At 36.4% G+C, this 13,888-nt stretch overlaps 3 protein-coding genes across 3 annotated transcripts; 2 read left to right on the top strand and 1 right to left on the bottom strand.

Annotated features, from left to right (window-relative positions):
• Positions 1-610: 610 nt before the first annotated feature.
• LOC133872754 (serine/threonine-protein kinase AtPK2/AtPK19-like) lies at positions 611-4,797 on the top strand. Its single transcript, XM_062310349.1, has 7 exons — positions 611-824; positions 1,707-2,661; positions 2,908-2,990; positions 3,077-3,197; positions 3,333-3,506; positions 3,861-3,965; positions 4,292-4,797. The coding sequence occupies exons 2-7, from the start codon at positions 1,984-1,986 to the stop codon at positions 4,595-4,597; spliced, it is 1,467 nt and encodes a 488-aa protein (XP_062166333.1). The 5' UTR covers positions 611-824; positions 1,707-1,983; the 3' UTR covers positions 4,598-4,797.
• Positions 4,798-5,359: 562 nt separating this feature from the next.
• On the top strand, positions 5,360-9,371 carry LOC133873104 (serine/threonine-protein kinase STN8, chloroplastic). Its single transcript, XM_062310827.1, has 5 exons — positions 5,360-6,069; positions 6,687-6,860; positions 7,141-7,545; positions 7,874-8,236; positions 8,887-9,371. The coding sequence occupies exons 1-4, from the start codon at positions 5,491-5,493 to the stop codon at positions 8,222-8,224; spliced, it is 1,509 nt and encodes a 502-aa protein (XP_062166811.1). The 5' UTR covers positions 5,360-5,490; the 3' UTR covers positions 8,225-8,236; positions 8,887-9,371.
• A 401-nt stretch (positions 9,372-9,772) lies between these two features.
• Positions 9,773-13,888, bottom strand: LOC133873105 (mannan endo-1,4-beta-mannosidase 6). The gene is made up of 6 exons (XM_062310828.1): positions 13,631-13,888; positions 13,233-13,512; positions 11,801-11,995; positions 10,938-11,060; positions 10,639-10,850; positions 9,773-10,309 (listed from the first exon to the last, which is right to left on the bottom strand). The coding sequence occupies exons 1-6, from the start codon at positions 13,801-13,803 to the stop codon at positions 9,877-9,879; spliced, it is 1,416 nt and encodes a 471-aa protein (XP_062166812.1). The 5' UTR covers positions 13,804-13,888; the 3' UTR covers positions 9,773-9,876.

Here is a 13,888-nt window from a genome sequence, read left to right on the forward strand (position 1 = left end):
TGGATAAAATAATTCAATAAAATTGTAACATTACTCTTTGATGTGATAAGCAAGATAACAAACATTAAAAATATATATTTTTTAAATTAAAATTACAAATATTCATTAAAAAAAAATTAGCAAACATTATCCAACTTCATTAATAATTTTGAGCAACAATTTTAAAGAAAGACTAAAGTTTACTTACAATTTGATAATTACTTTTAAAGTAAGGTTATAAATTACATTTTTATCGCAAGATATTTAAATGAGACTATCATATCAGGCTCGTCAGCATTGTAAAATAATTATAGAATAAAAATATTATATAAATTTAGTTTACATGTTGTAAAAAAAAAAACTTCATCACCTATAATGTATTTAGAATAGCCAAATCCACGTTGTATATAATATTATTCTTTATCTTCAACTATATTTAAGATTTAGTAGTATAGGATTTTGAAATTAGAGAAGTTACTAAGAAAGTTATATTTGATCGTATGTGATAAAATCAATCTCACGGTTGTAATTAAATTGGTAAAAAAGCGTAGATTTTTATAAATAGAATAGCGTGCACGGCTGTAGATTAGAGCCAGAGGCATTACAAGATCCGAAAAGCATATTCCAAAGGCAATGGCACGCATCAGCATCGCATGGTCGAAACTTGGCGGATCGGACCATCCCAAACGAAGCCACGTGTTAGGAGTCAAAACGCGAGCATCAATTCCCAACTTTTCAAGGAGTGTCCTTCGTTTTATAAGCGGCGACGCGAGGCATTCGTTAAAAAACTCACAAAAAACACGCTCTACAGTTCACCCTAGGCCTCTCCCTGTGCAACGCTCCAGGTACTTTGAATTTCAATTTTCTTCTTCGTAATTCAATATTAATTTGAATTAATATATATATGACATAATTGTAAAGTGAGTAATCAACGCGATGGCTATGGATTTGTTTGAAGAGATCTGATTACACGCTGGATTGTGTCGGGCTGTGGGTTGAATTGGATCTTTGTTGTATGATTCGCTTGGGTTCCAAATCTGTTAGGTTTTGATTTTGATTTTGATTTTGCATATTGTGAACCTCCCAACGTTTTTGCATGCAAAAGCCTGATTGCTTCTTATATAAGATTCGCTCGCTAATCATATCTTTATTAGGTTTTGGTTTTGGGGATTACCTTAACCTAATGAAAATGTGCGGAGACTATAAAGTTTTGGTTTTGATTCTTTAGTTATTGTTTGTTATTTTTATAAAAGTCCAATTTTTTTTTTTTTTTTTTTTTTTTTTTTTTTGCTCCTGCATTGGTTCAACATTTCTTCTTCGCACATCTGTTGTTCATGATCAGTGTTTCTGTTTTTGGATTCGAATTTATTTTTGCGAATTATGTGATAGTGTGTATACACAGTGAAAAAAGCCTGAAAATTTTAATTATTACTTATAATATGTCCATTTGCTCATAAATCGATACGTCACATATTCCTTAGCTTTGCTTCCCCCACCCAGATCTCTTTCTGTTTGGTTAGTATCTGTTCACTTCTTTATTTTTTGGGTTTTCTGAGGGTGGACTTCTATTAGAGAAGCTTCGTTCTGCCACAAAATATTTTTAGTTCTTGCACTTTTGTTATTATAATTTATGAACTTTTTTTTAAAAAAAATTATAATTTACGAGTTTTCCTTTCAAATTTGCATTACTTACGTGTTTTATCCTTGTATTTGACCTTGATGTACAGATTTGACAACTTGATCTTCATGAATTCAAGAATTACTGAGACATCCGTGGTTTCCTGTAAATCGGGAAACAAGAACATCATCTTCTTCTGGATTCTGTTTTGCTTGCTGCCTAAATTCTTGGGAACTCCTTTTGCATTCGGAGACTTCCTGTTAATTAAGGCTATTGATAGGCGTCCTTCTGCTGTGCGGGTCTTCAAGGCTCTTGGGGAGATCACCCTGTAATTGCTATTAATTTGGGCATCTGCCGGTCCTGATCCCTCCTTTGAACTTGGCAACATGGTTTCATCTCAATTACCTGGTTTGACCAAGACTGGCATTTGCAAACCATTACAAACACAGTTACTTTTTCCTGTGAACCCCACAGATGCTGCAGTTATTGATCATGTTGAACTGGATTTCTCTGACGTATTTGGTCCTCTTCCAGTTCAAACGTCAATAGAAGTGAATTATGGTGATTCTTGTGACTCTCTTACTGTTGAAGATGCCAGTGAGCTAATTTATGAGGACCCTGTCGTCATTTACACCCGATCACATTCTCTGGTTGGCCCTTCTTCTTGTATAAGTCAATCATTGAAGATCAGCAAGCTCACTATACATGAGTCAGAAGATTCGGAGGAACTAGTAGAGTGTGTTCATGGAGAAACCGTTAAAGAACTTCAGGAGCCTTCGAATGATAGCAAAATTGAGAAACCCTTTAACGACATTGATGAAAATTCTGTGAAGGTTGAGAGTGTGGGCATTGAAGATTTTGATATTTTGAAGTTTGTTGGGCAGGGTGCGTTTGCAAAGGTATATCAGGTGAGGAAAAAGGGTAGCTCAGAAATATATGCAATGAAGGTTATGCGCAAGGACAAGATCATGGAGAAGAATCATGCTGAATACATGAAAGCTGAGAGGGATATCTTGACAAAAGTAGATCACTCATTCATTGTCCAGCTCAGATACTCATTCCAAGTAATTTCTTCCTTACTTAAATTTTTTGAAGTTTTACTGTTCGATATGCCTCAGTTTTTGCTGCTGTTCTTGATTTTTATCTGAGCATCCCCTTGGTATATATTATTGTGATCTTAAAAGTTTCTCTCTAGCATGAATGATGCTTACTCAAAGATGTACTGGGGTGACGGTATCTGAATCTAAATCAGCTTAGTTTGTAAAATTCTTCATAATAAGACTACTGACTCGAGTTATTCTGCCATGCAGACCAAATATAGACTATATCTTGTGCTGGATTTTGTAAATGGAGGTCACCTTTTCTTTCAGCTCTACCACCAAGGCCTTTTCAGGTACGCCTGATTTCAACGTTTTAGTCTATTCAAGAGTGTGCAAGTATTGGGGCTAATTCGTCTATCTTTTTGTTTTTATTTTACAGGGAGGATCTTGCTCGTATTTATGCAGCTGAGATTGTTTCTGCAGTTTCTCACCTTCATGCAAATGGCATAATGCATAGGGATCTTAAACCTGAAAATATCCTACTCGATGAAGATGGCCATGTACTCTCTCTGTCTCTCTCTCTCTCATTGTTTATGTGCGTGTGTTTGCATCTGTGCTTTTGTGTGTGCGAACATGCTGATTGCAACCCCTCAATGAAGAAATGTCTAGCTGACAGTTACCCATTACTCAATTAGGCAATGTTGACTGATTTTGGACTGGCAAAGAAATTCGATGAAAGTACGAGATCTAATTCTATGTGCGGAACTTTAGAATACATGTCGCCTGAAATTGTTCTTGGAAAGGGCCATGATAAGGCCGCAGACTGGTGGAGCGTGGGAGTCCTAATATTTGAGATGCTAACTGGCAAGGTTAGTTTTCTACTTGTGTTTATTTGTTGATTTTGGTGTGTTATTTTTTAGAATAATCTTTCCTCGTCTTCTTTGAAGTAGTACTTTCCAGTTTCCACCTTTTCTATTCCATAAGCAATACCATGAAAATGATTGTCATTTTTGGTAATGTTATTTAATACTCGACACGCTAATAGATTTCTTTTTAGTGTATGGATGCGTCAGATTGTATTGGATACATGAGATTACAAATCAACATGTCTCAATGCGGTCAAAGACTATGCAGCTTAGAACCAAAATTTTATAACATGATAGGACAGCAGTTTGTGGTACCAAAACTGTTAAATTGTTTCGTTCTGCTTTCTGTTTGTACAGCCTCCTTTTACTGGGAATCGACAAAAAATCCAGCAAAAGATAGTGAAGGAAAAGATCAAGCTGCCAGCATTTTTGTCAAGTGAAGCACATTCTCTGTTGAAAGCGGTAAAGCTTCATACTCCATCTATGTTTTCTATGTAATTGGCACATCCTCTATTAATTGAGATATTACTCTACCGGTTTTCTGAGTCTTTTTAGCCTGGTCTACCTAATCAGCATTATCTGTTTTCTTCTTTTCTCGGAGTATCTGCCTGTATAAAACCCAATTTGTGTCTTAGTGAACGTTATTTATAAATAGGAAATAACCTGCCATAGAATATAGAGTTGAGAAAACTCGTCTATTGTTTCAACTATTACAAAGAATGCAACTAGATGTATAGTTCTCCTCATCGATGAGAGAGAGATCTAAACCCGTATCTGTCCTCTTATAGCTGCTAACAAAAGAAGCAAACAAGCGCCTGGGTAGCGGACCTACAGGGGGCGAGGAAATTAAGCTCCACAAATGGTTCAAGCAAATCAACTGGAAAAAGCTGGAGGCCCGACAAATCCAGCCAAGTTTTCGTCCTGAAGTTGCCGGGAAGCACTGTGTAGCCAACTTCGAGAAGCGCTTGACTGACATGCCAGTGGTGGTTTCGCCGGCTGCAAGTCCGAATGCTGGTGGAAACCCCTTCACGGGCTTCAGTTATGTGAGACCTGCAGCCTCTTTTCTTCAGAAGGACAGCTCCATGTTCTGCTAGATGCAAGTTATGTTGTTTTATTACCAATTTGGCTTCGGGGTCTTGTGACCTTTGCAATTCCAGTAGTTTGTGCTACTATTTTAATTTTCCTTTGGTTAACCTTAAAATTGTACTTTAAGGCAGTTTATTACAACCATGGTTATGTTTGCTTGTTTGACAAAGAATTATATATTTATACCATTATTGGGCTTGTTTATTTATATATTAGTTTAAGGTTCTCTTCTCATGATTTATTCAGTTTAATTACAATTAATAATGTATTACAGAGAATTAACAAATAAATAAATTATTTTAGCACTTCTATTATTTAATATTCAACCAATCTTTAGATTTGATTAAGAGTTAGTTGAAACTATTACATCATTGTGGGATAGTTGTGAAAAATAAAGAAGAAAAAGTGATTTGATTTTTAGCATTATCATATAATATTTTAGAGAAATGCTGTATATTTCACAAATATATCACAAAATTGAGGTGACAAGATTTAATAGCCATTAGATTTTTTTTTTTAATAATAATTAATTTAATGGTTACTAAACTTTGTCACCCTTTATAGGATATTTGTGTGGTATGTAACATTTTTTAATGATAATGTTAATAATTTTAGTCACATTAAAAATATAAATTTATATTCTATAAAAATATTGAGTTTGATTAAATTATTATTGATTTTGAGATAAAATAATAAATAATAAATTCTAAGAGATAAATAAATATACTTAAATTCTTTTATTTATTTAGAGTTAGAACAACGAGTGAAAGTGCCGACTCTCACACTTTACGTACCTTCCTGGATAACATTACGAAACCCACGTGGCCAAACGCCACCCTCTGCTGACGCTACTATGTATCCCTAAAGAAGCTAAACGTAAGCTCCTCGTTGGGGTACAGCCATGGCTTCTCTGCTTTGTCCAACTCCAAGTACTCTTCGACATAATCCCAGAAGCGCCTGCTTCTCTGCTTTGAAGCTGGCTTCTCCAACTAATCTCTGTCTCTTCACAAACCGCTGCAAAAGTAACCCAGCAAGGTGTAATGCACTCCTTGGAAACATCCTAGAAGATCTGCTGGAGAACACGCTTCATCTGGATCAGTTTCCTGTTTTCCGATATGGGTTTTTGCAGTTTCAGAGATTTACTGGGGAACTACCAGAGATGGAGAAGTGGGGGTTTCTGGTATTTGCTGGGCTCACTTGGATTTATTTAACTGCCAGGCCTGGTGTTCTTCTAGGTGCCATTGATGCATACCTTCTGGCTCCTCTGCAACTGGGTTTGGATGGTTTGACTGGAAAGAGGAACTTGAAGACTTCTGATTTTGTGATAGGAAGAAAACTGGGAGAAGGGTCTTTTGGTATTGTTTATTCTGGAGCCATTGTTCCCAAGAACGTGGCTGCAGAAACGAAGGTACAGAAGAGAGGAAGAAAAAATGCTTTGGAGTTGGATGAGAGGGTCAAGGAGAAGGTCATTCTGAAAAAGGTAATCTCTGTGATGGCTCATGGTATTATATTGTTCTTTTTCTGGATACATATTTGGCTTCGGATGTTTTTAAGTATATATGTTTTATATGTCTTTGAGTTATTTCCAGTTTCCCTTAGGTGGGCATTGTTGATTAGGTTTTGCTTAATAAAATAGAGGTTATTTGATTTTTTTTTTTTTTTTTTTTTTTTATGTAACCAATTAGAAGCATAGAACTTTTTGCATTTTGGTTAAGTCTGTTTAAATCACCGGTTATCTCAAAAGCTTAAGCCGATAGGAAATGATGAATTTAATTTGGAGGAGAGTTATAGAAACAAGGTTCGAATTCAATACTTCAACTCTTATACCATGTTAAATTACCTTTTTATCTTATATTAATGGTGAATTTAATTATTTAAATTAACATTTTACCATATGTGGTTCTGTAAAGTTGTGTTCTGATTAATAAGCCAAATATCTCAAAGTCTAAACTTGGGTCAGGTTTGGGACTTTATTTTTTAGAAAAGAGAAGTCATGGAATTTTGAACTTAAAATTATTCCTGTCCTTGCAACATTTTCTAATCCTTGTCTGATGTATAAATTTATAAAATAGTTTTTTTTTTGGTGGGAATGTGCAGGTGAAGGTTGGAATCCAAGGGGCTGAAGAATGTGGTGATTTTGAAGAGTGGTTTAACTACAGGCTGTCTAGAGCAGCTCCTGAAACGTGTGCCGAGTTCCTTGGAAGTTTTGTTGCTGACAAAACAAATTCACAATTCACAAAGGGGGGAAAGTGGCTTGTGTGGAAATTTGAGGTGCAGTTTTATAGATCAAACACATATGCATTACATGACAATTAGGACTCACTGAATGGTATGAGTTCGTGATACTGAATGCATGGAGGATAAGTATACCCGAGTTATGCCCTTAATTGGGGCTTAATGGCTTATTGGTTTATTTATTTTGACCTTTATAGGATTACTTGATACAAGACTTCCTTGTATCATATGCATGCAGATTTTTCTACAATACTAAATTCCAATAGGGATGCACATACTGTCCCGCAGACTAATTGTAGGGATATCCATGTGACAGGGCGATCAAGATCTTGCTGATTACATGAAGAATCGGAACTTCCCTTTAAACTTGGAGTCTGTCATGTTTGGGCGTGTCTTGCAGGGAGTGGACTCTGTTAAACGGGATGCTTTGATCATCAAGCAAATAATGCGCCAAATTATTACCTCACTAAAGAAAATCCATGACACGGGCATTGTTCATCGTGATGTAAAGCCTGCAAACTTAGTGGTGACAAAAAGGGGACAGATCAAGCTCATAGACTTTGGGGCAGCCACAGACCTTCGGATTGGCAAGAACTATGTGCCCAACCGTGGCCTGCTTGATCCTGATTATTGTCCACCTGAACTATACGTACTCCCGGAGGAAACACCAAGTCCGCCTCCAGAGCCAATTGCTGCCCTTCTTTCTCCAATCCTCTGGCAGGTTACATAATTTCTGCCTACTCTTTTTGGTGTGTATCTGTGAAGGAACATGTCAAATTTTTGTTGCTTGCAAGGAGGTATGTGGAAATAGCAAAATAAATAATGACTACTGGACCTGCTATTGACTTCATATGATAATGATTTGATTCATTGGATTTATTTGTACTTATTGGGATTCAGAGCATAATCTGATCTGTCAAAAGCATTATTGGCTTGCTTTTAACTACAGAGCATACATCTCATGTGAATGCATTATTTTTCTATTGCCAACCATGTTATGGTATTTTGTTCCTTGAAGCGCTAAGTGGTGTTTGCAAATATTGTTGCAGCTGAACAGTCCTGATCTGTTTGATATGTATTCTGCCGGGATTGTACTCTTGCAAATGGCAATACCTACCTTAAGATCTACAGCAGGCTTAAAGAATTTCAATTTAGAAATAAAAACAGTTGGATATGACTTAAATAAATGGAGGGAGTATACGCGGTTTAGGCCTGACTTAACAATTCTTGATCTCGACTCGGGTAGAGGGTGGGATCTGGCCACAAAGCTTGTATCAGAGAGAGGGTTTCTTAGAAGAGGGCGTATCTCTGCTGCTGCTGCTCTGACGCATCCTTATTTCCTGTTGGGTGGTGACCAGGCAGTTGCTGTTCTTTCAAAATTAAGCTTTAATAGGAAGTGAGCTACTTGGGATGTGAGTAAATGTTTTGCCTTCTCATACTCTTTCATTTTCTGCAACTTTTCGGTTTAATACCTTTAAATTTGACATGACAACGTATCAACTTCTATTTGATTGCTAAAAAAAATTGGGGACCCAAAAAATCTATGATTTCTAGGACTTATCCTGTTGAATATTTGCCATGTAGCCATGTAGGACACTTGTGTGCTCAACGGTCATGCCCACCATAAGAGTGTCATTTATTTTTGCCAAGCAACTTGTCTTCTGATGTTATTTCTACTATCCATTGCTCTTATAATAATGTATCTTTAATACATTAGTTTTGCACAAAAAAAACATATATAGTTGTGTCACTATGTCTAGATTTTAGGGAGTTCTTTTGTCTGGCAAGTAACACCCGTGTCAAAACACAACTCTTCTTTGTGTCCACAAGCTGTAGTAAGAAACAGAAATGATGACCAGCAAAATGAGGTCAAAGTGTTGTTTGATTAATCCTCCATTTGGCTGATGCTGGGTGAACGATTCCTAATTGATTAAGTCACTTGCTGTGTCCCTCCAAGGCCAATCTTGTTTTTATATAGTATCTTGTGACTCACAAATGATTTATATGTTTACTTTTCTGCTGTACCTTTCAAGCTGATTCAACATAATATTTTTGTTTTCAGTCCATGACAGGGAGCTGTAAGAAGATTTTGCTTAAATATTTTGAAGCTTGAGATAAAACAGTAGCAAATGGATTGGAGAGGCTTTATGAATAGCTCGCAGGCCAATTTATGAACATGCCATTTTTGCATAAGGTGACTGAGGTACTTAACCATGCATTGCCTGCTAAAAGTAGTCTTTACATTTTACTTAACCCTTTGGTGTAATTACAACTAGTCACAGTAATTCAGAGTTTTTTTCCCCCAAATATTAAAAAGTTAAATTCTCATTTGGCAAATTAGCTTTCTTTACGGATTTAATTAGCACCATCAGTGCCAAGGATATTTCTGACTGAAGGAGTATTCAAAAGGCGTGCCCATGCCAGGATCAAATCTTTTGATCAGAATCGACAATAAGATTTATACTGATATCATATTTTTGTATATCTTGGGACACTGTAACATATATGTACTAGTGGAACAGGGCATCAGCTCTTCGTTTAATGATATTTCCTCTCATTTCTTTTCTTTCTTTATAAAACACCTGTTCTTTACTATTGTTTTCTATTCTATTCCTGAAATGGGCTCCTACTGCTGCCCGGTTCTTTCGTCATTTTGAATCAGAACAGGTACAACACGGTTCATCGATTACTGTAGAGATGAACCTATTCCGGAACATAAACCAATAAAAGATCCGATGAACCAATCACAAGAACACAAGTCACAGTACCTATCAGCCAAAGATGTGCTAGAACCTGGTTTAGAGACGATTTTTCCCATTTATATTGACCCAGATTTGAATGCTCAAGTAGATTTTGAAGCATTCCAAAGACATTGGGATCTCCCCTTAGGGCATTTGCAGACGTTTTCCTTTTCTTTCCTGTTTGTCAATTGCTTTGTTTCACAATAGTGAAATTAACATTCATGTCTTTGCATATAAAAACTTACATTTTCATCAGTATGTTCCCTCTTCCACCATATTGGGACTTTTTTTTTTTTTTTTCATGTTTAATTTTACAGTTCATCAGGGTAAAGGAATGTCTCCCAAGAATGCTTCTTCTTGCAGCCCCAGTGACACTTCCAAGAACACTTGGAGTTGAAGGTCGCGAGTCTTGTGGACTGAAGGGATATGATTTTTGATGTTGAAGCAGATTTCGATAGAAAAATTGCATACCCATCATCCATGTAGTCTGTCCCTTCAGGAAAAAGCTGCCATAAAAGGCTACCAGCCCCACTCCCTCCCTTCTTTGTAGAGTTCAAGAGGGTCGTGTATACTGTTGTGAGAAGGGCGTCCCGGTAAGACGAGTTGTAGCCAGGGTCCTTTGTAGATACACCAAATTCAGCAAACACAACAGGCATCCCAAGATATTTCTCTGCGTCTTCTATGTGAGCTTCAATCCATGACTTTGTGAATTGCAGATGGGCATCCGAAATTGATTGTGAAATCCTTAAATCGATTATGCATTAGTCAATCACAAACATGTCTATAACAAGGAGAAAAGGTTTGACCAATGAATGTTAAAAAAAATGCCCGAAAGCATATGATAATGACTCTGTTTGGTTTGCCATTTCAAAACGTGCGATTTAAAAATAATAGTTTAAAAACGCTATTTTTAGAAATGTAATTAGGTGTTTGGTACAATCACATATTAGCCCTTTAAAATTTAAAACGCACCCTTTTTGCCTAAGATTTGTAAACGTAGATTTTCAAATCGGTCTGCGCACTCTTAACAATCATGGTTCCAAGTCTTCATATTTGAGGTATTGAGTACTCACCAAGAGTCTGCATAAATGTGAACAGAAGCGAAATCAACGCCTAAAACCTGATGGTTCCTGATAAAGTCAGTTCCCACTTGTTGGGCATATGTATTTGGGTTAAACTGAACTCTGTCAGGTGCTGAGGGACCATAAAATCCTTCCAGTCCAATCTCCACCAAATGTTTTGGATCGATGCTCTTCACATAGACTGCCATTTTTTGTATCCATCCCTAGAAATCAATGAAACTAAACCACTTTAAGAAATGAGGGAATGAACAGAATCACTCCTTAAAGGCTACTATGGATAAGACCCAAACCTGCAGTTTATTTCCAGTGGGATCTGATATGCATCGAGGCTCGTTCATCAGCTCCCAAGCAAGAATTGTTGGGTCATCCTTGTAAGTTATATTTGTGACTGTGTTGACTCTATTAAGCACCGTCTACATTGTCAAATCATCAAAGTAGTATATAACAACATTGTTAGCAAAGAAATCTAAAACAGAAAAGTAAATGCTTATAAGGTGTGTTACAGAGTCTTGCCCTTTCACCAATTCTGATCAATTGGTATGCACTAGGTTATAACAAACACTTTTCCAGGATACAGTCAAGTCTAGAAAGCCTATAAAGTTTGAGTGCGTTTTGTGCAAAATGAAACCTAACCATAACACCCTCAGAGTTTCTATTATAGCAAGGAAAGAAGTATAAATTTTAAAACTGCAGAAGGATTTTGAGAGAGATCAAAGAAGAGAAAATTTCAGTGTTTAAAACTGGTATGTAGTGGACTATGTAGTGTTAATTTAGCAGCTTCAATGTTTTTTTTTTTGTTTTTTTTTGTAGCAGCTTCAATGTTTGTTCATTAACAAATATGTAATTTCGAAATTAACATACAATAATTCAAGTCATTAAAATATGATCCTTGGATAGTAACAGACACTTAATCTTGACCATTATTTTATCTTTTTTCCATGTGGGACTCTCTCCTCTTCTAAGACTATAAATACCTTCTATTATAAAATGTTTCCAAACTATAAACATAGATTGAAATGTGAAAGAGATTAATCTGTAATTAGGAGTTTAGGACCAAGACCTAATGATACAGATTTGAATAGTAAAGCATCTCATGCTCGGTTTCCAAGTTCAACAAACAAAAAGATGATCATAATAGTAGTGAGGAACTAGCCTTAACATGTGCCTCGTAGTAACTCTGGAGGGTTGGATCAGAGAAGAAGTCATCATCGGATGTTAAATTCAGGCCGGCAGCTTTTCCCCATTTCACGTATTGTGCTTTGCCACCATATGCATCCCAGTTGTTAGTTAATGACAATATGAGCCTGATCTTGTATTTTTTTGCTTCACTCACAACAAAATCCAAGGCCTGTAATCAAAAACAGCAAATCCTTATCAACTATAAACATTCCTCAGTTTTTTTTTTTTATGGGAAAAAGGGGGAAAGGGGAAATATAAACATTCCTAAGTTGCTATGAATTTACAGTTACATTTTGTTTAAAGCTGAAAATTTTTGACACCCGTGAACCCGATACGAACTCAACACGAAAATTAATGAATTAGAGGTGACTGCATAATATGACCAAAGCCATCTAAATTTAAATCAACTCAATGCTATTGGAGACTCTTGAAGTTGATGTTATTGAGCAAAAAACTAAGCAAAATTCATAATCAAGACACCCCATAAAGAGTTTTAGAGTAGGGTTAAATACCTAATTGCCTCATATGGTTTTAAAACTTTATTTTTTGACTTATGAGTTTTCATTTTTTTCATAGAAGATACCTGTGCTATGGGAAAAGACCGAAATGGTACATCCGTCAAAAACTAACGGATTGCCACGTAATCCAACACGTGTTGGTGTAATATTGCAACATGTCCCCTAGCACCACGTTAACGCTGACTTGTAGTTTGACATATGTATGTGAATTATGTAACTTTAAACCCCATCTGGTTTTATTAATTTCATGTTTTGCCCTATGTGGTTTCATTAAGTATCACAAATGGTACCTCGGTTTTTAACTATATACCCTTTGTGGTTTTATAAATTTCACGATGGACCCCATGTGATTTCAATAAGTATCATAAATGGTATATTGGTTTTTTATTTTAAGGCTTTTTCTTAAAAAAATAAAAAAATTGTAGGGGTGGGTTGAGCCACCCATTTGGCCTGGGGTGGTTTGGCCGGCCACCCCCGTGGCCCATGAGGATGGTTCCTTATATGCCAAAACTTTTTTTCTTTTTCTTTTTCTTTTTTTTTTTTTTAAAATTTTGGCCCCCAGGCCAAATGAGGGCGGCCGGCCACCTTTGTGTGGCTTTAAAGTTCAGCCACTCCTAATTTTTTTTTTATTTTTTATTTTTAAAAAGGCTTGAAACTAGAAAAAAAAATGAAAAAAATTGTGTAGCCATGTGTCTAATTTCAATGGTGTCACATGTCGCTGACGTGGAAATCCGTCAATTTTGGACGGAAAAAATTGACGTAGCTACCATCTCCGTCTTTTCGTATAGCACATGTGTGTATATATATATAAAAAACAAAAACTGAGAAAACAAAAAATAAAATTTTTATAACACATGAGACAAAGAGGTATTTAATCCTTGAGAATACCTTGAAAACTTCTTCGTCGTAAACCGATGGAGATTTCTGAAGAGCTCGCCACTGTCCATCATTAAATGCCCAAGTTCTGCAAACTGTTAGACCCACCGAAGATGCTTGTTTAAACACATCCGTGACCTTTACTCTGGTTGATTCATCCGCAGCAAATACCATCAACCAATAAGTGTTGAAGCCATTTACATAGAAAGGTTGGTCGTCAACCACAAATTGGTTCCCTTTCTTCTGCACCATTAGCCATGGATCATCCTCCATCGTCCCCAGATCACCAATCCTAAGCACATGAATTAAAATGCTAAATATAAGTTCCATAGTCAAACAGATACACATACAAAAAAGTTAACTTGAAAAAACTGGGAAAATAAGAAAACTCTCTAAACTCTAATGGGTACCCATAACTTCTGCCAGGATATGCTAAATGATTTTCAGCACCCTCCACCATGGTTTCCAATTGCTCCTCTTCACTGGCACCAAATGTAGTGGAACTCGAATATTGAAGAAGAATCATAAAAATGGCCAGCAGAGAGAGAATATGCAACCCAGAATTCCTAGTGTGGGTATCCATGGTGCTGAGTCACAAAACCACATTTTGCATATCTCATGGACCTCACATTTATATGTATCGATCTCCAAGGTTTCTTCTTTGACAG

The sequence above is a fragment of the Alnus glutinosa genome, chromosome 7, assembly GCF_958979055.1.
Source record: "Alnus glutinosa chromosome 7, dhAlnGlut1.1, whole genome shotgun sequence".
Lineage (NCBI taxonomy): Eukaryota > Viridiplantae > Streptophyta > Magnoliopsida > Fagales > Betulaceae > Alnus > Alnus glutinosa.